This window comes from Haemaphysalis longicornis, unplaced genomic scaffold (assembly GCF_048455015.1).
Source record: "Haemaphysalis longicornis isolate Haplotype H1 unplaced genomic scaffold, Haemaphysalis longicornis Haplotype H1 scaffold_12, whole genome shotgun sequence".
Lineage (NCBI taxonomy): Eukaryota > Metazoa > Arthropoda > Arachnida > Ixodida > Ixodidae > Haemaphysalis > Haemaphysalis longicornis.
In genome coordinates this window covers 57,423,078-57,447,236 of record NW_027526225.1, presented here as the reverse complement: position 1 = coordinate 57,447,236, position 24,159 = coordinate 57,423,078, and the positions used below count along the sequence as shown (strand labels likewise).

The following is a 24,159-nucleotide window of genomic DNA, read 5'->3' as shown; positions in this document are numbered from 1 at the left end:
TTGTACATCACGCGTTCCTTGAAACAAAGATGTGAGGCTTTCGACTTTCGGTAAAATGTCGGAGGTCTATCGGATACCTTTCGTCCTGCAGTGCACGCAAATTTCATGATGATTGTGGTAACGATCACAGCGCTCCCCTTAAGATGCGGTATTGATGCATTCGCATGGCAACGAATTTTGAAAGACTTGCCGATGTATGCCCCAGATGCCATATCCTGGTGTACTTCACTGCAGTACTCCCTAGGGATATACCATGGCTTTCAGGTCATAGTATAAATAGCAAACGATAAATAAAATATATATAACCATCTGTTACTTCTATTATAATCTAGTATATTTCTAATAAATAATAAAGCAGTTGAGGAATATACTCCGCGCATGTCCTCGTTCTTACCTGAGGAGAAACACCGTAAAGCCCTCTCTGCGGCCCTGACTATCCACGAAGGTTTCCCTCAGGGTAGAACTTGTAGGCCCGTGGTCAACTTAACAAACGGCACGAAGCGCCACAAAAACACTGAACTTGACAGAAAATGGAAAATTCTTGATCGTATGCACGTTTCACCTGACTGTGCGGGTGCGGTTCGCGTGTGTTCTTGTTTTCGTGTTTATTTGTGCGTGTAAGCGAATTTTTCATGTCACTTTCACGCGCATCTTGCGCGGAAAACCAGGGTTGATGTCGCTGACCTCAAAGAGTTTCCCCTTCCTCCTCCCTTCGGTCGCAACGGTGCCAATGGGTTCATGATCGCCAACATTTCGCGAGGTACGGGCTGACTGCAGGCGTAGTGGCAAATGCAGTGTCGAGGAGACACGTCCCTACCGAATGGTGGCGCTCAGGCCGGGCGCGCTGTTGATGAAGGTGCCGAAGAGCACGCAGAAGAGGCCGACGGAGAAGGGGTACAGGTTCGTGCAGGGCGTCTGGCAACGGGTCAGCTCGGCGTTCACCGGCCCCGGTGCGCCCGGCCTCTTTTCGGAGTGCTCGATGCAGCTGCAGTTCATGTACAACTGCACGAGAAGTCTCTTGGTGCGTTTGTGATGCCACCAATTCGAGAAGTGTGTAAAATAAAAGGAGCGGCGTGTCTTTCTAGGTCCCTCTCTGGCGTGACTAATGCACACACACACGCACGCACAAATACATACTCCCTACATGCATACATAAATGCATGCATGCGTAAATATATACACACATACATGCACACACACACACATACATACATACATACATACATACATACATACATACACACATACGTGCATGCATACATACGTACATGCATACATGCATGCATGCATACACACACACACACACATACATACATACATACATACATACATACATACATACATACATACATACATACATACATACATACATACATACATACATACATACATACATACATACATACATACATACATACATACATACATACATACATACATACATACATACATACATACATACATACATACATACATACATACATACATACATACATACATACATACATACATACATACATACATACATACATACATACATACATACATACATACATACATACATACATACATACATACATACATACATACATACATACATACATACATACATACATACATACATACATACATACATACATACATACATACATACATACATACATACATACATACATACATACATACATACATACATACGTGCATACATACGTGCATGCATGCATACATACATTCATACATACATGGGTTATGCTTATTTTAAACAAGGCGATTGCGCAGAAACGTTTTTTGACTAATGGTGCTTCCGCGAGCAGTGCATCGAAGCGGTCTTAATTTCAAGGGAAATAAAGCACAGCCTGAGTGACGTAGGTTGATTATCTCCTTTTTTACTTGAAGGCCAGCAGTCAAGAAATTAGAGCCTGACGATAAATGCACCTAGCGCCCCAGAACACCGAAGTTAGCGTTTGGTACGACACACGAGCACCAAATATTGCCCTAAAATACACTGGGCCCCCTGTGATATCGCACCTTTAGAGGTGAGGTGTGTAATATTACCTATTCTTTATGAGACATCTAACGTTGCAGAACTGTGCACGACACATAACGCTCTACCTTGGCTTTTTCAACGAGATTGCAAAGAGAGGCGGTTACTCTTTAGCCCACGGCCCTTTATACCTAACGTTGCGCTGCTGAGCACGATGTCGCGGGTTCGATTCCCGGCCGCGGCGGCCGCTTTTCTGATGGAGGCGAAAAGCAAAAACGCCCGTGTGTACGAGATTTCGGCGCACGATAAAGATTCCCAGGTGGTCAAAATTAATCCGGAGCCCTCCACTACGGCGCGCCTCATCGCCTGCGTTGCGTCGGCGCGTTAAACCCTACAATCAATCAAATCAATTTATACCTAACGCTCTTACACGGATGGTTGTATGGCTCCGTACGCCTTTTTGTGCGTGTGCAAGAATGCTTTGCGGCAAAGTGAACTTTTTCGAGAATGCTTAGCTTAAAAGACGACTGCAACTCTTGTTTTGTGAAAATCTTCCAAAAGCAATATTATGACAACTTGCCGCTAAGGATCGGAGTTTGATTTACTGTTAAAATCAGTCTACAGTGAAGTTATAAACGTTACAGAGTTGTCGCCTGCTGTAAATCCACGGGTATTTACGGTAGAAGTACGGTTACATAAAAGGGCGGCCACTATTGCTTTATCGAAAATTTTCCAAAACAATTCATCATCATCATCATCACCACCAGCCTATCTACGCCCACTGCAGGGCAAAGGCCTCTCCCATTATTCGCCAATTACCTCGGTCCTGTGCCAACTGTGACCAATTTATCCCCGCAAACTTCTTGATCTCATCTGCCCATCTAACTTTCTGCCGCCCCCTGCAACGCTTGCCTTCTCTAGGGATCCACTCTGTTACCCTTAATGACCAGCGGTGATCTTGCCTTCGCATTACATGCCCTGCCCACGTCCATTTCTTCTTCTTAATTTCTACTAATATGTCTTTAACACCAGTTTGCTCCCTGACCCACTCCGCTCTCTTCTTGTCCCTTAATGTTACACCTATCATTTTCCGCTCCATTGCCCGCTGAGTCGTTCTCCAAAACAATTATTACAGTTAAAAAAACAAACGTTAAAACGTTAAACAGCGTTAAAAAATCCTGCCAGATATCAGTCAATACCATCGGGAAATTTACAGCCCAAGTTTCTCGGCCAGGATGAAAGTCGGGTACTTCAGAGTTTCCTTGAGTAATCCCAACCGTAGTAGACCCATTATTATATAATTACAAAAAATGCGTTTGCCTTCTCTAACGATCTCAACACTGTGTATTAGTGGCGAGGCCCCTTAGGGCCTGGGGCTGTCGGCGTCTCATGTCGTTGTCGTAACCATCGTCTCATGTAGTCACGGTACTAAACCACCAAGACACTCGTTTACGCCTCGCGCTAGAACGCTTGTAACGCTTCCTAAAAGACCACCAGGACACTCGTTTACGCCTCGGTCTAGAACGCTTGGTGCATCAGTATACCCTTCCCCTCCAACGGTTTCATCTCCGCTGCCAAGAAGCGAAGGCGCCAAGAACATACTTATAAACTGCATGCACCCGCCGCGGTGGCTCAGTGGCTAAGGCGTTGCGCTGCGGAGCACGAGGTCGCGGGTTCGATTCCCGGCCGCGGCGGCCGCTTTTCTGATGGAGGCGAAAAGCAAAAACGCCCGTGTGTACGAGATTTCGGCGCACGTTAAAGATCCCCAGGTGGTCAAAATTAATCCGGAGCCCTCCACTACGGCGCGCCTCATCGCCTTCGTTGCGTCGGCGCGTTAAACCCCACAATCAATCAATTATAAACTGCATGCATCGCCCATCCCCAGGTTCTACGTTAGTGGAGATGGCCCGGGATTTTTTTAGAGATTCACTGGTCATCCACGCTCACAGATGCATTGCTCGTAGTTCTAAAGCGATAGCTTTGTCAGTGGGACCAGTGGCGTTCTTTCAAAACACTAATGATTTTCCTTATAGACCGGTTGGTCTATCGAAAAGCTGTGTTAAGGTCTACACACGGCGCATGCGTGAAAGCGGGCTCCCATTGTGTCAAAACGTTTACTTGAAAATCGCGAAATAGCAACGGTTCCAGATAAGACAATACGCGCATCGATCGTGAAAAAGGAGCCCAATATTATACCATTATCTCATAAACTATGCATCGGTTCGTAGACGCGTATTCTCAGTTCGCGAAAAATGTATACGCGTCAGTTCGTTCTTCGTTTTGGATTTGGATCCTTGAAGGTTTGACGATCGGTTGGACGCACTTTCAGCGAGGGTTTTTTTCTTTTCGCTTTCGCGTTTCTCTCAACCTTCTTCCGTAAGCAATAGACCTTTTCCACGACTTCTATATGCGCATGCGCTTGAAGGCGCCGCCATTACTTTTGGTGGCTCCCTTTTATTGCAGATACCTTTTCTGACGACAAAACCGCCGGTCCTAACTACAAACAGATACTTTTTGTTCGCATTCTGGGGTGGCGGCTGCAAAAGCGCTAAGTCATCGGACGGTCAATTACTAGCCGAAGAAAATGTCCGAAAGTTCGTCAACAGCGCACCTCAAAGAGCGACCTTTGCGCATGAAGTTAACAAAGCGGAGGGCGTTGTGCAAGCAAAGAAACCCACTTTTCTATCACGAGGGGCGTGCTCCGTGATTATCGATATTTGAAAAGGGCGTCACCAGCAACCATGGCTGAAAGAGCCAACGATTGTGTTTTCCATATTCGCCGCTAAGAGCGCTTTTCCTCGCCTGGAAAAGGCCCATTGTAAATGCTTAGAACTAATTTACGCGGCTATTGGTGTTCCTGCAAGGCTTTGTTGGCGCTATAGAAATCGCCATGGCTTTCTGATTGGATTAATCCTCTCGAAGGATGCACCCACCACCGTGCCCTCGGCCACGTGCTCCTCGTGACAGCCGGCGTAGCACGGGGAGTAGTAGGTCGTGTTGTCCATGCCGCAGATGGGGCTGTACAGGATCTCGCTGCACTGGCACTCGGCGTTGCACGTCTGGTTGGGCTCGAAGTGGTAGCCCTTGCTGCAAGCGAGAACCATGCACGAAGCGGAATGAGTTGGAGAAAGTGGACGTGAAACTGGTAGGGTTAGGAGATCGACCTTAGCATATATGAACGGGAAACAAAGCAGGGCTTGGAGATACTTTAAAATTTCTTTAAGTCAACCCGTCAAACGGCCCCGAACAAGCTGAAACGATCCCAGTATGGCTGTAAGGGCAACAGCACACTGTAAAATGATTTACACTCTTTTTGTTTAACACTCTTGCACCCCATTGAAAAACAAAGAAAAAAATCCTTTACGGGTGTAATTAACAATAAAACACCCTATAAAAGGGTGTTCTTTGTGTTTTTGGAAAGGTATGAGGGCGTTATAAACTACAAAAACCCCTTAAATGGTGTTTTACTTCGCTTTTTACAAGGCTGTAGGAGTGTTAGACTGATTTACATCCTTCGGGTGTAAAATTATGTGACAGTGTACCGTATTCTTCATGCGGGGGTATTGGCTGAACCGGTCGGTCGAAAATCCGGCGTTGTTTGTCGACGAGACTGAGAGAGCCAATTACCCCGGGATCCCCAAATTTCCCCTCGCGCTCTCTTCGCTGTCACCGTCATTCATTCTCGGTTGCGCGCCGGGCTCGCTCTCTTTATTCCACCTCTCAGCGTTCGCTGCTTTCGTCGACGGCGACCATGTAGCGTGAACTTCCAAAGAGTGTTTCAAGCTGCGCTCTAGGTAAGGGTTACAAATTATAGCACTGCCAAAACTAAAGATTAAAGATTAGAGCATAGCCAAAGCTAAAGACACCGGCTTCAGTGTTTCCGTACGCAACAAAACGAAAGGATGAGAAAGAATTCCTTTCCCGTGCTGTTCGGCTCCAAAAAATAAATTCGATTGGTTTAAACCACTCAGATCTGCATTTGAGAGGATGTCGCATGATACCGCTACCCGCATAAGAAGTCTCGGTAATGTGCTTCAAGGCTGCGTGAGTCGCCGTTGTGCACTATTCGCTTCTTGCGCACGCGTCATCCTATTGTCTGCGCATTGTTTTCATTCAGTACACGTGCATTCATTTAATCTACCCGCTTGGTCCGTTTTCATAATTACCTCCGGTTAACATGTCTTGAGTAATGCTATGTTCACAACGATGAACGAAAAGGCCTATAGCAGACTGTAAACGTAAGCGACGGCGCTTCACTAAGTTGTTTGGCCGAGACGTCAAATGACGTCATAGTTCGTAAATCTAGTTGCAACGACAGTCTGAACACGGCTCGTTCCCTTTGAAAATCGGTCACCACGGCAGATAAAGCCCGTGAAACTAAATTCACTAGTCATATACTGCGGACACTTGGAACGGAGACGCGATTCATTAATGGTATACTTCGCATGCTGTGAGTCGCCGTTTTCGGTGTCCATGAATCGTGCATTCTGAAACCCCCGTAAACCCGAAAATGCAGGGTATAAACTGAGACAAGCCCAGATTAAGCAATATCTTCCCGCCACTCTGTCTACGTGCCGCGTTTTATGTCTGCAGGAGATCGCTTAATAAGGTTGAAGAACAAATCGCGGACGTAGCTGCAAGTCGTCCTGAAATACAGTGGTTTTGAGTCGTTTGATGAACATTTACACCATAGGGTTTCATACTAATATATACTAGAGGGAAATCTGGCGCCACTGTCTAGGGTAGCCGCGCTTCGGCGAGCGTTCCGTCATGTACCCGGCAGGCACGTTCCACCTGTCCTTGGCATGGCTCATGAACAAGCTGAAACGTTGGCTCTGGCATGCAAAAAAGCAACAATATTACCGTAAATGGTTCACAAAATTTGTTTTGTTATTGTAAAATTGAACCTCCAAAATGTCAGTAGTTTTTTAGAAGCTTAATGTAGGATGAACAAGAAAAAAAATGTTACTTTTTTTCTTTGATTTTGGCTTCGAGACAAAAAAGCAGCCGTATGGCTAGATAAGCCCAAGCAGGCGAGGAACGTCGCTAGCAGCAATGGCGCCGTCTACGGCGGCCCGCGACTGCAGCGACAGATTTCCCTCTAGTATATATTAGTATGAAACTGTTATGGTTTACACAGCTTGCAGGCCAAAGGCTGCGGTGGCATGGATTTTCCGAGTAAAGCAGGGGTACTCACTCAAAGGACACACCGGCGTAAGGCGCAGCGGGGCAGTGCCACAGTACGAATCCCATGGCCAGCCAGGTGAACATGCTCGCGAACACTGACATGCGGATGATCTGGGAGCATGCCAGGTCGAACTTGTCGATCAGGTATCCTCCCAGCAGGGTACCTCCGACGGCGCTGGGAATCGCGATTATACCTACGTGCAAGGGAGGAAGAAAGCTTTTCGTAGCCCGCCCGATGCAAGTTGCGCACTGGGCAATGACATTCTTACGTATATATATTTGGAAAACATGCAAAATGCGCGACGTCCATGATGAAAAAGAAGTGAATCCTAATGCTGTCTTATCCTACAGACGCCGTTACCCTGTTGGCTGTTGGCTTGTCTCATCTGCGGGCGCACGATTACAGGCGAAAATGTCGACCTTTTGACAACCTTATATCCGTATAGTCTGCCTAAAAAACTTCGAGATACAAACTATGACAGCTGAAATACGCGTACGCATGGCGCAAACGGCCAAAAGTCGACGATTTTGAAGCCAAATTTGAGAGGAGCGCGGCCAATGCTGCCAGGCTGGAGTGAAGTTAGTGTTCTAGAAGTACATAGCGACGTTGCAGCCGGCGAGCGAGCGGTCGCAAGCGACCAGGCGGCCGTACGCAAACCTACGCGTAGCAGCAGCAATGGAGGAAGCGCGCACGGTTTGGCTGGCCGGGGGACGAAGAAGCAGAGCAGGCTGACCGCAATGTCACTTCCTGTTCATGACTGTTTGCGCGATCCGCCGGAAGGTGCAACGTCGCCTGCGACGGAGCTACTTTTAACGCTTGCCACTGGGGCGGTGTTGTGTTTTGTCCCTTTCGTGTCCGTTTCAAAAGCGTCCGTTTTGAACGACTCCTGATTGCCTATTAACGCTTGCAACTGGGGCGGTGTTCTTGTGTTTTGTCCCTTTCGTGTCCGTTTTGAACGACTCCTGATTGGCTAAAACGAACAACCGGATGTCGCGTAACGATTGGAGCTAGTTAGCGGCTTCTCGGAGCAGACGATCTGAATTTGAAAAAGACGAAGGTCAATCGTGAATTTTCCGGTTATCACCTTCTTGTTCACTGGCCGGGGGAACAGGCGGTCGAGAAGTAATGTAGACGCATTCGAAATGCCTAAAGAAGCATTTCCGCCTCTCGGAGAGGACTGTGCAGTGTAATGTAGACGCATTCGAAATGCCTAAAGAAGCATTTCCGCCTCTCGGAGAGGACTGTGCAGTGTCTTTGCTTCAAGCTCTGGGACTGGACGGATTTGGCCGGCTGCAGCTCGGGCTCAGTGGCGAGGACCAAGTGACATGCGCCCGTTGCTTCTTTGCTAACGAAAATGTCAACGGCGTAACGCACCATTTGAAGGTTTTGGAAAAGATCGCGTAATCGTGGCGAAAGCGCGTCGATGCCGAAATACGTAACGGGAGGATTATTTTGACACACAGTCACTGTCACGGACCTCAAAACGAGCACCAAGCCAAAAAAAAAAAAAACTGAGTAGCCGTAGCGTTCTTTACACGTTACTGTCACGGGAAACAGCTGGCTGCAGCAGCCATCTTTGGACGTTCGTCCCCTTGCGGTTAAAACTTTCAACGTCACAAAAAAATCTCATCGCGATTATATTTTCAAAACACGTTCAAATAAACACATAAAAGATAGTTTTACATGGTTTCAGTTCATCAAAATGCGTTTGTAAAAAACAGTTACGGTATTACCAAACGCCCTCTGCTTAACCGGAAGTACGCCGCGATTAAAGGGACGCAAAACGGACGTTTTGAAAACAGACAATTACAATCACAAGGAATTTGATTATAACAAGGGATTTCACAGGGCAACCACTCATGTCCCAGTTGGTGAGGAGGTTTTGGCCTTCAACGGGACAAGCGTTACTAATCATTTGTTGACATTATTATGGTCACAATCAGCACTGACGTCATCAGCCGGTTGGCTGCATCATGAAAATGTCTTACATCGACGTCGGGAAGCTTCAGTATACCTCAGGGAGATCTTACTTGATTTTTTCAGTCGCAAAAACTGCCCAAAGGCGTTCCATCCACACAACTTCACTGCTCAGAACAAAATAATCCGCGAAGCAAAGCAACGCACAAAACGAACAAAAAAGAAAAAAAAAAGCCCTAAAATAACACCCTACCATTTTAGTCATTAAGACAGCACCCAGTCTCTCTCGTGAGAAAATTAACACCGCACGGACACGCAATTAACTTTTTATCGCAAGCAGTGAAAGCTTTAATATATATATTGTACCATCCTCACGGTATCTTGCGGTCAATAAAATATCCGCACGTGTGACAATAAAACGGCAGTTCACTGGCTGCCCCAGTCTCCTGGACACAGACACTCGAGCACATTGGGGCTTGTGCCAGTCTGCCGTACGCTGCGATGCTGAGTGAGCATTTCGCTCAGGAGTAGGTACACTCCGCCACATAATCGGGGTGTGCGAGTTTAGCCCTGAGCCTCCTTTTCTCTTCCCTTAACTACCCAACGAGAGCAATGGGAGATCTTGCTGTCCAGCCCCTCTCGTCCTACTCAGCTTCAGCTGGTGGCCAGAGCCCAAGCTCCGCGAACGGCAAATAGGCTCCAGTAAAGAACCAGTCCCTTCGGCAACTGGACCGTTAAGAATGCTGATAAATGGTGCCGTAGTTTCGTGGTATTTTACATCTCGCCAGTGTACAAAGCGTGACGCGACTCGATAGCGGTTTTGCGTTGCCTCCACTGCGCCATTACAAGTACTACGCAGAAGCCGCATTTTCCTCTTCATCACTTCGGTTCTGCCCTCTCCACCGGTGCCTTTTCTCGATGGCAACCAGAAATCCAACGCTGAGCGGTGCATGTATGCCCAAAACTCCGCTGTCACAAATTAAATATTGAGAAATTGAAATCTCTCTTGAGAGACAGAAATCTAAGCAAGATCGATATATTGAAATCCACGATATGCAACGAATGCTCTCGCGTTTGATAAATCCCGCTTCGAATGTATTTGGCCAGTGGGGCTGTGCATAGAAAAGTGAGGCGGCTAAAACGCACCTAGAAGTGTAGCGGTTGCCGACGAAGTCAGTCCGAATTGCGCTTCGAGGATCTTCGTAATGAATGCGGAAATTCCGGAAGCCATCATGGCTAGAAGGGAAAAGTGAGCAAAATTTGCGCGTTACACAGCGCACCGAGTAATGGCAGTGATCGGTGACAAAGCCACAGTGACGCTATGGTCCCTAGAAATGACCATAGTGACGTGGCCTCCTTACTCTCTATTGTTCCGGCGATGGTCAGAAGAACGAAGGTGCGATTCGTCAGGAGCGCGCACACCAAAGCGAAGAAGCTATCGGGCTTTTCTTCGTCGCTCTTCGGATCGTGGCTGCCTTTCGCTTCCAGCTTCTTTGCGTCCTGGATTTCCCGGTGACCTTGATGAGAAAGAAGCAGTCGTTACGGGCACCATAATGATGTGACTCTTGAGTTAGCCGAGTTTATGTTCGGCGGGAACGCAACCGCAACTCTCCCCTTGTCCACCCAACGGTATAGTGTACCATCTAACAACAACGGAGCACGCTTATCTAAACCAAAAACAGGTGTCCTTCTTATAAACAATCAATAAGCCGTTGGAATTACGAAATATTACAGACAATGGTTTATTACACCATTCATCGCAAAGTCATTCTACGCGTCGCAATGACCTCAAACCGCCGGAATGCAAGTGTGGCAAGTGTAACATCAGGCCACGTGATCCGCTGTTCAAAGGCGCTGTAGCTGCTCTCGCTCGCAGCGTCGCCACGGGGGTACCACAGGACTACGCCAGGATTTAACGGCCGCTTTGCCGGCGCTCGGTCGCTCAGTTTCGTCATAGTGGCGCGCCGCCGCAAAAGCAAAGTATGGCACGTGTGACCTAGCCTTCATAAAAGACTGTGCATAGTCTGCGAAGCCAAGCCAAACGGACCCTTCGGTAGTGATAACAAGCTTTACAAGTGTTAAACCTGGCCCGTTTTCCACTATGCGAAAACCGCAAATTCAAAACGCTGCTTTTAAGTTTTCAGCGTCCGGAGAACGCAAGTGAAAAATTGGCTTTGTTCTGCAGGCCTTGATCTCGCGTACGCATGATGCATTGAGTCTAGTCTGGTGTGTAGTTCCCAGCTCACATCCTTCGGTGAGAGTATTAAACTCAGCTGCTTGTCATGAGTGAACAGCTTTCGTAAAGGGTACAATATTTCTAATTATGCATGATCGTCTGATTTCTTTTACTCAATTTTCAAGCGAGCGTCCTACTAGCCTTTAAAGAAACAAATGTAAGTGAACTTTGAACACGTTTTTTGAGTCTACTAGTGTCGGTATGATGTAGAACTATAAGGTGTATACCTTATAAAGCTCACCTGACTTCTAACAATGGTCGGACGTCTATTCGTCCGACCTTTTATCTGGTTATTCAACACGTAAGTTTTGAAAGAGCGAAAGTAGACAGGATGTAGTACCCGGAAGGTGCTTGGGGAAGGCCCAGATGGGAATGGCCACGATGTAAGCCAGGATGGAGGCGATCACAAACCCCAACCACCAGGCGCCGACCCAGACCTTACTGAAGCGGTTAATCTTTACCCTGGAGTAGACAAACATGAGCATGTTTTGAGCTAAACCCTTGTCAATGGGAGCAGCATTCTCAATAATTTCAGAAGATCGTTTGGATTATTCCCAAAGGACCGTTCCGGAAGCAAAGAATCCGGAATCGAACTGAGGCCAGATTGCACGCTCATCACATGAGTGCTGTGTGTTCGAAGTTCCGAAGCGTCTAAGCAATCCGCAAAGCACTGCGGCGATTCCCAAATGTTTTCATTTAGAACACATTAATCTTCGGCGGCACAGTGAATAGTATAGTCGTTTGAATATCCAGGTTCGATAATGACGGACAGGTGAGGCAAATATATGTTGTTAGAGCGATATAACCACTCCTAATGAGGACTCTGCGAAATTCGTTATGAAAATACGACGAAATATGCGAACGTCGACAGAAGCTCATGGTATCGCGCGTGCTATCGCGCAATACTACCGGTATTGCGCCTGGTTTTAAGTCTTTTTCTAGGCCCAGTAATGTACAGTATAAAGAGTTTCCAAAGTGGTCAGTTTTCTCGTTTAAAGCTGACCTGATCACAGCCTCCAAAAAGCTGGTGGCACTTAGTTGTACACCCGCCAAGAATTTGGAGGATCTGCCAGGGGACAAAAATGCCGTGAGGACTTTTGTGGCTCTGTTCACCCTAGCTGTGCTCAACAATAACTTCTTGTCCTGTTATTCTTTGTTTTCTCACACCCCTACCTAATGTCAGAGAGTTTGCAGTGGTGTGCTCCGCAGAAGCCGATCAAATGGAGACCGTCATATATGACTTGAAACACAACGTTGCTGGGTACATAGCATTGTGGACGGTGCAAGTAGATTCATAAGAGCCTTCTCACTCGGCCCGGCATTGTCCGGGCGAGTACGCTGTAAATCGTGGATAGAAGGCGGCCACCTATTCCGTGTCTCGCATGACAAAGAGCGCTACGGTTACGTTGGGCCGGTACTCGTGGATCCATATCATTCGCGCCACCGACTGAACGTACTCGTCCACGCTAAAGTCCCCGGCAAGTAGCCTCAAAACGTAAGGATTTCGCCCTTCACGCTCACTTCTCTTCTATCTACTGAAGAAGTAAAGTCGAGTGTCCAGTACTTTTCGCTAGACAAAGCAGTGTCCACCATCAGAACATTGGCGATGGACAGACGGAAAGGCGGTAACAGCTACCGCCGCACTCACTCGCTGGCGGGCTTCGTGATGTCGGTGTACATGGAGAGGAAGTAACCGCCCGAGATGAAGCCCACGCCCGGTCCCAGAATGGCCATAGCGAAGTACACGCCCAGGTAGACGGGCGAGGTCTTGGTGGGCACGTTGTCGTCCAGGTAGGCGACGCCCAGCGTGTAGAAGGGCGACGCCCCGCAGCCGTGCAGGAAGTTTCCCAGCATGAACAGGTAGCGGTACTCGGCCAGCGTGCTCCCCGCTCCGCCGGCGCACAGCGTGTCGTAGTCGTGCCGGTTGGGGCAGGTGTCGTGCACGTCGAAGCGGCTGTTGTAGCTCTCGGCCAGGAAGTGGGGCAGCGCGAAGACGAGCGAGCCCGTGGCCATGACCAGCGTGCCGACGGCGATGATTCGCGGCTTGTGCTGCGTGCCGCCCAGGTACGCGACGGGAGTGCTGAAGAGCAGCGAGCCCACGTTGTACGCGCTGATGATGGTGCCCAGCTGGACGCTGCGCAGCTGGAAGCGCCGCTCGACCGTGGGCAGCACCACGTTCACGTAGCCGTTCACCGCCAGGCCCTGCAGGAAGGAGGCCATGCACAGCGCCAGCAGCGCGCACGGAGGCGTCCGCAGCGGCTGCAGGCAGGCGGGCTGCAGCCGGCCCCAGCCGCAGCCTTGGTCTTCTTCTTCGGCGGCAGCGGCAGCACCAGTGCTCGTTGCAGGCGCGACACCAACGGCCGCTTCCTCGTGCGCTGCTGCAGCCGCTCCAGCTGTTACCACTGCTGACTGTCCCCCGGGGATGGCCAAATCGGGGGTAGCGGCCTCGCGAGCCGTCGGGTTGTCACCGCCAGGACTGCGAGGGACGAGGGCAGAGTTTGAATGCCAGGGCAACTCACGGCCAGTCCGTTCTAAATGGCAGAAATAACGCCGTAATAATGAGGTCTGGACGTTTGGGAGCTCCCGGTTTAGTTTAGGTCTCAGTGAATAGAGCTCGGAGCACCAGCCAGGAAGGAGGAAGAAACCCATTTATTTGGGAGCAGAGTTAGTTACGATGTGTTGCGACCGGGCGGGGGCACCCGATCCGAGCTCCGTGGCCTCCGACATACGAGTGGTAGCGTGTATGATGCGAGCGGCCAGCCGCTGTTGCAGCCGTGAAGAAGTCCAGAAGCCGTAGGCTAACGTAACTGTTTACTTCATAGCGAGAGGTGAGCCGAAGCCAAAGAACAATGCCCCGACGGGCGAGGTTACAATACAGGACTCGAGCAGAGCGACAACATCGAATCGCAGCTCTAACAGGAATGGTTTACAACGCTTGGGAGCTCTATTTATACCCGAAAGCGGTAACGGTCAAACGCCAACACGCTGGAACACGCACTACACTCTTTCCAGAGTTCGTAAGCTGTTCATAGCCTCGGGCACGTTGAGTCCGAGAGAGGGGAGAGAGGAGGACTCCGTTGCGATCACCGGGGCCTGCCTCTGTGTCCTTGAAGAGCGTGGAGACGAGCCACGCAGGCAGCCGCCGAAGTTCAGCCGCCGCAGGCAGCCGCCGAATGCGCAGAGAGCGAAGCGTCTGACGAGGCTTTGTCGCAACTTGTTGCCGACATGATTGCTCCTGTTTCCGAAGGCGCACGAGTGGCTTCGCCGCACAGCCGAGGAGTGATGCGGGGAAGTACTGCGGCGCTTGCCCATTCGTAACAGCTTCTCCGCCGGGGGTCCGAGATCCCGATGGATAAGGGTCTGCAACCGTTGTCCGGAGGGATGCTGTCGAAGTGAAGTGTTCGGCAGACGCTCGACTCCAGGCCTTGGCTGTACGACACCGTGCTGGAGCCTCACCGGGCGGGTACTGGACGAGTAGTGGCTCCCCAAGAACGTCTCTGGCTTGGTCAGGCAAGCAACAGAACAACACAGGAAGACACAACCGCATCGCCGGCAAGTGCGAAGACAAATCAACACTGAAGATCTACCAGGCTTTTAGTTGCGAAAAAGTACGCTAATAACTAACTACACTAGTTATGTTTTTGCCCAGCAGTACTTTAGACACGTGAACAAACCTGAAAGTTGATATTTCGCTTGATTGGAAATGTCCCACACACAAAAAAAATGTAATCGTAAAGGGCGAAACCTGCTTCAGGAAAAACAATGAAATTGAGAAAGTCAGGCGTCTACAGGCCACTTCTCGCGCTGAGAGCTGCGATTCGAGCTCCCATGATTGCTCCGAGTTTTCCCCTTGTATCGCACTTTAGGTGCGCCCGTTCTCTGAAAGAGACTGCTGCGACCGCGTGAAAAGACACCGGTCGTCTTGTTCGAAAAAGGTCGAGCGCGCGGAGGAGCGAACGAGATTTTCCAACGTTCAAACGTAAGGCGCGTACTCCTTCCTGGAGGCGGCGTTCCCCTGGCGCGATGCGAGCTCACGGCTTTGCACCTTCGCGTGCCTGCACTGAAACACGCGCCGCAAGTACCCGCGGAAGTTTTCGCTATCTCCTCGTTGCTCGCCTTCCTACGACCGCGTTCGGCAAGCAAACGCCGGAACGCGTTTGCGTTCCTTCCCCTTGGCTGGTCGGTTCCCGACTTCGGCTCAGCCACAGTCGACACCGCAACCTCAACTAGTTCAGCCGATGTTGGCCTATCATCGGGAGCATCAGCTGGGAGTAACAAGGGCGCGACGTGCTCTTTAGACGCCCCGTAGCATCCAATAGGTACAACCTCGTCGTGCCTTGCTGTTTCGGCGGCAGCCTCAGCACGCGAAGACCGAAGCGTGTTCCCGTTCTTATTCCTCACTTCCAGAACTACACTACAACGAAGCTGCCCTGTCTGATTCTCAAAAGACGGCTCAGCCGCCCGCGACACCTGAATCTTTACGAGCTCGGCTGGCCGTCGCTCGAGGTCAGCTACCTGAGCTGGTGGCACAACGGAATCGGCTTGCTCAGTGGCGAGATTGTCATTTCTCCCAAATGAACCGTGCAAACCGTTCGCTGCCTCTGCTGCAGGCTTTGCCACCACATCGCTCGTTTCCGCACTACCGTCCGAAGGAACAACCTCCGTTTCAGCGGACTCGTGCGGCGTCTCGGAAAGCTCATCGTTTACGTATTCCTGCGAAACGTCGCTATCTCGCGAAGTGTTCACGTTCACGTCAGCAGCCGTTCCCTCAACGCTGCTGCAACCGCGTGAAATGACACCGGCCGTTGTTTTCGACAAAGGCCGAGCGCGCGGAGGAGCGAGCGAGATTTTCCAGCGTTCGAACGTAAGGCGCGCACTCCTTCTAGGAGGCGGCGTTCCCTTGGCGCGATGCGAGCTCATGGCCTTGCCTCTGGGCGTGCCCGCACTGAAACACGCGCCACAAGTACGTGCGGAAATTTTCCCACTATCCTTCTTGCTCGCCTTTTTACCAACGCGTTCGGCAAGCGAACATCGGAACGTGTTTACGTTCTCTCCTCTAGGCTGATCGGTTCCCGACTTCGGCTCAGCCACAGGCGACACCGGAACCTCAACTAGCTCCGCCGATGCTGGCCTATCTTCGGGAGCATCAGCTGGGAGTGGCAAGGGCACGACGTGCTCATTAGACACCTGGTAGTTCCGAACAGTGACTACCTCGTCGTCCCTAGCGCTTTCGGCGACAACCTCAGCAAGCAAACACCGAAGGGTGTTTTCGTTCTGTGTTGCGGCTGTCAAGGCTACACTAGATCCAAGCTGCCCTGTCTCAAAGGACGGCTCAGCCGCCCCAGACGCCTGAATCTCTACGAGCTCGGCTGGCCGTTGCTCGAGATCAGCTACCTGAGCTGGTGGCAGGACGGAATCGGCTTGCTCAGTGGCGAGATCGTCATGACTCCCAGCTGAACCGTGCAAACCGTTTTCTGCCTCGACTGCAGGCTTTCCCACCACGTCGCTCGTTTCCGCACTACCGTCCGAAGGAACAACTTCCGTTTCAGCGGACTCGTGCGGCCTCTCGGTAACCTCATGGTTTACGCACTCCAGCGAAACCTCGCTATCTCGCGAAATGTTCACGTTCAAGTCGGTAGCCACACAGAACAGGGAGGATTTTAGAGAAGCAAAGGTCTAGCTTTGCCTGTAGTGCCAGAAAAAGCGTAGTGGCGGCGTCGTGAACTACCCAGTACGCCCGCTTGATGGCGCTGTAAACACGGCTTTGTAAACATGGCGGATGCTTTTTGCACAGGCCGCTTGAGCTCCTTAATAACATGGCTGCCCTCGCACGGCGGCCGCCGGCTCGCTGCTCCACGGCCGGACTCGACTCTCCTCCTCCCGCGCGCGAAAGGGGCGTCGAGTCCGGCCGTGGCTGCTCCTGCTGGCTCCTGGCTGGCACGCTGGTCGCGTGTTTACTTGCGCCGCGCTAGTGAAGTGATGTTACGCCAGGTGACCAGATGGCCTCGACTGGCACAGACCACAGTGAGCAGCAAGTGAGAACAAATCGTTTATTGACATCCGCAAGTTTACAGAGGCCAGGACATCATTTCATTTCGATCGCTGCAATTGTACGTCGCTTTCGTGACAACATTTTTTTTTTGCCATAACAACTCGTTCACTTGCGCTAAGATTTCGAACGAAGGGCACAAATGAAGTATTGACGGCGACAACGGTTTCCTTTGCACCGTCTTTCTAGCGGAGTGCATAACACTCACCTTCTGTTGGAAGAATCGAATATTCTGGCCTCGACAGCTGCCTTCCGATGCGGAATTTCCCACATTTGTCATTCCACAAGCACTCAATTCCCGTGTTTTGCCAGTCCTCTCAACAACTGATGGACGCAAAAGCACATAACAGCAATAACAGTCACGAAACCGGTGCTCCGCGCACATTGAAACGGTCGGCCGTTGCAGCGGTTTCAATTTGAATTGGCGGCTTTGTGGTTGCGAATTCAGAAACGAGGTGGTGCACCAGTCGGCTGTTCGTAAAAAGTTGCGTACATTTTTGCTCAACGGATGTTTGATGCGGAACTTGTTAATAGTATTTTTAAATAACACATTGTAAGCGAACTGTGTGGGCTCTTTGAGTCACGGAATGAATGTTTTGTATTCTATACCAAAAGTAACATTTTGCCTGCGCCGTCTGGTGGGCTTGATGGTCGAAAACAGCGCTTTAGGTTGGTCACGTGGGGCGTCGATTTTTACGCCGCCTATAGGGAAGACAGGGAACGTCCAAGCTTGAGAGGCCTGGTAGCCATTCCCAAGGCCTCCCGCGAATTTGAACCGTCCGAACACTCCGCCGAGATCTCCAAAACAAACGCCGACACATTATCGCACTCAGTGGACACACACTGCCCTCTGCCGACAGTCTGAGCTAATGTGCTGTCGTTATCTCTCTCCGCAACCTTGACGCGCTGCGGGCGCTGCGGGGCAGCAACGGTCGCTTCCGACTCGCGCTCCCGAGCGTCTGCTACTTTCTTTTCGTTACCGTGGCCAGTTTCTCTATCCACGACAACGAGGTCTTTTTCGAGCAACGATTCTAACTCAGGCTTTACTTTTTCCTGCTCGTGTTGAATTACATGCTCACTTTTCTTGTTCTCCCGTTGGAGTCGCTCTCCCTCGAGCTCCTTTCTTTCCTGTTCAAGGCGCTCGAGCTCGAGGTCGTACCATCGCATCTTTTCCTCGTGCTTGAGCTTGCGTTCCTGCTCTTGTTTCTGCCACTCGAGCTCCTCTACTCGCTCTCTTTCCTCGTGTTTGAGTTTCTGCTCTCGCATTCTTTTCTCGTGTTCTCGCTTTTTCTCCTCGCTTTCCTCACGCTGGCGCTCAGCCTCTGCAGCCTGACATTTAGCCTCTGCCTCGGCGGCCTGACGTTTCGCGGTCTCCCTGCCATTGATCAGCTCAATGCATTCCGACAGCTCCTCATCGTCAGCCCCGACAGCGAGTATAGCCTGTATCAGCTCTGGCTTTCTCAGTGCGTCCGTAACATCCAAGCGCAACTCTTTTGCAAGCTCCAACAACTGCGGTTTTTTCAACGCTTTCAAATTCATGGCCGGTCTAGAGTACTGCTTTCCCACTGCTCCAAAAATGTTTTGCGCGAATTACCCACGCGACAAAAACACACGCCCTACCAGCTATCCTCAGAAGCCTGGTAAAACTCAGTGAAGACAAGTCCCGCACTCACCATTGACCGCCGTGAATTCTGCGAAGTCCGAAGCCGCCTTGACGTCCGTTGTGTTGGGTCTCGCACCGCTGGCTCCAGGTGTTACGAAGTTGCCATCCCACCGCTGCCAACCAGTTGTTGCGACCGGGCGGGGGCACCCGATCCGAGCTCCGTGGCCTCCGACATACGAGTGGTAGCGTGTATGATGCGAGCGGCCAGCCGCTGTTGCAGCCGTGAAGAAGTCCAGAAGCCGTAGGCTAACGTAACTGTTTACTTCATAGCGAGAGGTGAGCCGAAGCCAAAGAACAATGCCCCGACGGGCGAGGTTACAATACAGGACTCGAGCAGAGCGACAACATCGAATCGCAGCTCTAACAGGAATGGTTTACAACGCTTGGGAGCTCTATTTATACCCGAAAGCGGTAACGGTCAAACGCCAACACGCTGGAACACGCACTACACTCTTTCCAGAGTTCGTAAGCTGTTCATAGCCTCGGGCACGTTGAGTCCGAGAGAGGGGAGAGAGGAGGACTCCGTTGCGATCACCGGGGCCTGCCTCTGTGTCCTTGAAGAGCGTGGAGACGAGCCACGCAGGCAGCCGCCGAAGTTCAGCCGCCGCAGGCAGCCGCCGAATGCGCAGAGAGCGAAGCGTCTGACGAGGCTTTGTCGCAACTTGTTGCCGACATGATTGCTCCTGTTTCCGAAGGCGCACGAGTGGCTTCGCCGCACAGCCGAGGAGTGATGCGGGGAAGTACTGCGGCGCTTGCCCATTCGTAACAGATGGTGGCCGCCGTTTTGGTGGCGACCGCGGCCGCCCGGGCGACGAGTGAAGCTTGGGCCTCCTGGTCTGGGCAGCGCACCGCCTCCTCCCACTGCTCACACGTGGTTATTTTTGGATGTGGATCTGAAGGTGCTGAAGGGTGCCGAGGGACTGGCAGGCTGTACAGTTCGGTAAAGGGTATACGGCTGGCTGAATTAGATGTAATTTAGCAGGATTGGGAAATGTGTTTGCAAAAGACGCCTCGTGTGTTCTTGATGGATGGTGAGTTTTGTGTGTTCCGGGGGGTATACACAGCGAGATAGACGGTAATGGGTGATAATTTCATTGTACGTGATCATCCGATCTCTAGCGGATCTGGCGCCATGGCACGGGAACGAGCTGGGCCCGGCTCGGATGATGAGTTCTCGAGCCATACTGTGGGCAACTTCGTTCCCCTCCAGGCCAGTATGCGCCGGAGCACAGATGATTTCTACGGGGGACGTTGGGTCGGGAGGGGGGGGGGCTTGTCGGAGAATTTTGAGTGCCTGAGGCGAAATAAAGCCGGAGGCGAAATTTCGAACTGCCGTTTTAGAATCAGGGATGACTGTGGAGGGGGTCGGCTTTTGCGTTAGCGCTAAAGCTACTGCCGCTTCTGCCGTGGCAGGGTTGGTGGTGAGAATGGTCAGGAAGTTGCGCTGGGCCTGATTGGAAGGGCATTAAGAGACTATTGAGAAGGCACCATGCCGCCGATATTCCGCTGCGTCGACGTAGTGGACGTCATGTTTGTCGCGGTATTGTTTATTTAAAGCTTGTGCGCGTTGCGGACGCCTTTTGGTGTTAAATTGTGGGTGCATGTTTCTGGGTATAGGCTTGATAATTAAGTTAGAATGGATGTCGTGAGGGAGTGTGGTATTGTCTTCTGGGGGGTCTATAGGGGAGATTCGTAGCCTCTGAAGAATGTGAGCGCCAGTGGTAGTTTTTGAGAAAGACGCGGAAAGATGGAATCCGGTTTTATTAAAGACGATAGACTTTCTTGGGCTACTTAAACCCAGAGATTTTGGTCTGTCTGTCTGTCTGTCTGCGACTCGATTCAGCCACCCAGCCAAAGTGAATCAACGCCTGCGCAATATTCTTATATAGTCACAGCTGAATCTACCTAAGTCCGGTGTAATGTTCATACTTGTTAACATTGTTGAAGAAGAACAAGACATTCGGCAAATATAAGACAATTAAACTAATACATAGGTGATATATGCAGTGTTCCTATATAAAGCATCATAGATGATTTTTTCGAAACTAAATACTTCATCCACTGAAGAAAAAAATTCACTCCGCCGTCGCCTGTTGTCGCCCGCACCACTATAGCTTCTGGCGGAATTTTAAAAAATCAAGCCGCAAAATTTACGAAAGGTTCCACTAGATAGTTCCACGTTCTGCTCGGAACGCACGTGGAGTAGGCCAGCGTGGTTCTATAAACGTTGAAGTAGGGCGCCTCGATTCACGCGCGTCTCCGCTGTACGCATCATCGTTGGCATCGAGACACCCGCCCTGGAGCAGTGGACCGCGGTAAATTTAAATTGATTTAAGCATTTGGCGTCTTTGCCTTAGGAGGAGCGCGCCGCAAAAGGAACAACATGAGAGGGTTTGGCGAGATAGCGACGGGAGGCATTTACTTTGCAAATGTCGATAAAGATTATCGTCTTTTGTCGACATTTGCAACGAAAGGAGCAGATACTCGGTCAATTTTTCAGCAAGCAGTTGCCAATGATGATGGTTACTCTGGATGGTTGGTGATGATGGTGGTGACGAATCAAGCTTGTTCTTTGCGCGAGGTTTTCCGTTCCGACCCATGAAAAATGAACTCAGCTTGCTCTTGTTCACTAAAACATTCTAACGCCACGAAGGCGGCCTGTCTATCAGCGTATTTGACACATAACGGGTTATATTATTAATATTTCGAAATTTAAAAATATCGAAGCAACGAAGTTTGCAGCATGAAAAGGAATGGTCAATCAGCAGTAAGGGTCGTTTTGGGCAAGTGGCCACAATATGTTTTTGTGACACCTGAAGCAGCTGTATAAGAGCCAAATAAATGAAGACTCTTAAAGAGTAAAAACCAAATATGTTCATTGCCAAGCGCATGGTTGGGCACAACACGTAGCATTCGAGGGCTTACCAGTAAACCTGGTGTTCTAAAGATAAACATTAATTTTGTTTTGAAGTCACGCTGCCGTTGGAAACAAGTTACGCTTCTGATTTAAAAGCGACCTGCGGAAGAGGATACCAACTGTTTTCTCGCGTCTTGAAAGCGCGTTTTTCACACACAGGTGCATTTCTCCCACACATTGTGCCACCACAATTAATTGAAGCCCATTTATCATCCCGGAGAAATCGCCTAGAGCTAACGAAACGCGAAGTCTATTCTCGCTGCTCAAGGCATTCCGCTGTCCGAACAAGCTAAAAGAGCCATGCCTATTCCCATTGAAATTCGGGAAAACATTCACAAGACCCCTACCCCGACACATGCACCCCTTCAACTCAGCGCGCCGCCAAGCCGGTACACGCCCCTTGGACCGGGAACTGTCAAAATGGCCGGAAGCGGTGTTCTGTGATGCGGCGGAATACCGCCATCACAACGCCTACGCTCTGGTGGTCACGCGCAACTCCGCTTGCAACCCCCTCAGCACGCGCGCCATCTTAACTACCTCCCCCACGACTGCAAAGGAAGCGGCCATTGCGCTGGCCCTCACACAACGTCCAACTCCGCCCAAGATACTCACGGACTCCAAGCTGGCTCTGCCGCATTTTGTACGGGGGACCATCTCTTCTGAAGCCCTCCGCATCTTACAGAGTGACCCGCCTCAAAAGATGGTGGAGTTGGTGTGGGGCCCCGGCTCACACTGGCCTGCCGGGAAACGAACTTGCCCATGCCATTGCCCGAGATCTCACACTCCGGGCTGGTGTGAGCATCGTCCCCCGACACGGCACGCGCTCCTCCAAAGAACGTCTCATCACCTTCAACGACATCGTGGAGCACTACCGACTCTCTCGTCGTACTTTCTCCCCCGCCCATTCTTCCCTCACGCCTCGCCAAACCCGCTACTGGCGAATCTTCTCTCTCTCTCTCTCTCTCTCTCTCTCTCTCTCTCTCTCTCTCTCTCTCTCTCTCTCTCTCTCTCTCTCTCTCTCTCTCTCTCTCTCTCTCAATGTAACGGTCTTTTAGGACCAGTCACGCTGCCTAGAGCGGCTTTTAGCCCTGAAGAACCGTCCAGACTTTTCTGGGAAAAAGATTGATTGATTGATTGATTGATTGATTGATTGATTGATTGATTGATTGATTGATTGATTGATTGATTGATTGATTGATTGATTGATTGATTGATTGATTGATTGATTGATTGATTGATTGATTGATTCACAACACTTATATTAATGCATTCAGGTTCGAGAATACAACCCCCGTACGCCGATGGCCAGAGCCAACGAAACTTGCACGTCGCTAATAATCATCGGGATACACCCTGCAGCCCAGATGGATCCTTGTACGGGGTACCTGAGGAAGCGGGAAGGCATGTTCACTACAAGAGAATCCGATTCGATCAGTTGAGCTCAAGTACGCTCGTAGAAGCGAGTCCCCTTTCGTTAGGCAGCTTGACGCGAGCCTGCTTAGGCCTATCTACGCCCTTGAAAAGCTCATACGCCAACATCTAAACCAGGTTACAAGTTATAGCAGGACGGAGAACCTGTACCGGTACGGTAGCCGGTACACCTGCGCATGCGCACGACTGGTTTTTTTCGACTCAGCGCACGCGAAGTAGCGTCGGTCGCCTACCGGGTACCGTACCGGGACGGGCTCTGCTATAACTCTACTAAGGCGGCCATCGGAGCGAAGGCAAGGTACTCCCTTGAAAACCGCTTTCGGAAGCGAAAAGATTCAACTGTCGCATACGGAGGTTCTTAGCGCGGGGGAAGGCCTGGGAACACTTACCGGAGGATCTTCGACATTTCTGCACCAGTCCCTGGGCAAGTCTTCTTCTTTCTCTCAGCTCGAGGGATTCTGCGTGCTCACGAGCCTCTCGTGGCACAAGGGATCGTGCGCGCCCCCACGTGTGTGAAGAAGTCGTCCACCAGTTCGCAGGCGGCTTCATTTTGGCTATGGGAAGATTCCTTTGCTAAAACTATTTTTCCTTCCCGTATCCTTCGCGCGATGGTGGGAATCTGGTCATTCTTGATTTTTTTGCCCATGTTTACCATTTGATAAACTAAATAAATAGCCGCCCACAAGCCCCGGCGAACCCCCCTCTGTGGGTATACGAGCCACTACATTAAAATAAGAAGAAGATGCCATCCAATTCTCAGCCCAATGGACTCTG

The 24,159-nt window shown here is 50.4% G+C and overlaps 1 protein-coding gene across 1 annotated transcript in view; it reads right to left on the bottom strand.

Annotated features, from left to right (window-relative positions):
* The window catches only part of LOC144161629 (solute carrier organic anion transporter family member 4A1-like), a 29,575-nt gene extending 5,784 nt beyond the window's left edge, over positions 1-23,791 (bottom strand). The window contains exons 1-8 of the mRNA XM_077692260.1: positions 23,775-23,791; positions 12,974-13,801; positions 11,666-11,787; positions 10,451-10,606; positions 10,236-10,325; positions 7,182-7,365; positions 4,918-5,071; positions 818-1,002 (exon numbers count right to left, since the gene is read on the bottom strand). Coding sequence (XP_077548386.1) covers positions 818-1,002; positions 4,918-5,071; positions 7,182-7,365; positions 10,236-10,325; positions 10,451-10,606; positions 11,666-11,787; positions 12,974-13,801; positions 23,775-23,791 — 1,736 coding nt within the window. The remainder of the gene's footprint in view (positions 1-817; positions 1,003-4,917; positions 5,072-7,181; positions 7,366-10,235; positions 10,326-10,450; positions 10,607-11,665; positions 11,788-12,973; positions 13,802-23,774) is intronic.
* Between the last annotated feature and the right edge of the window lie 368 nt (positions 23,792-24,159).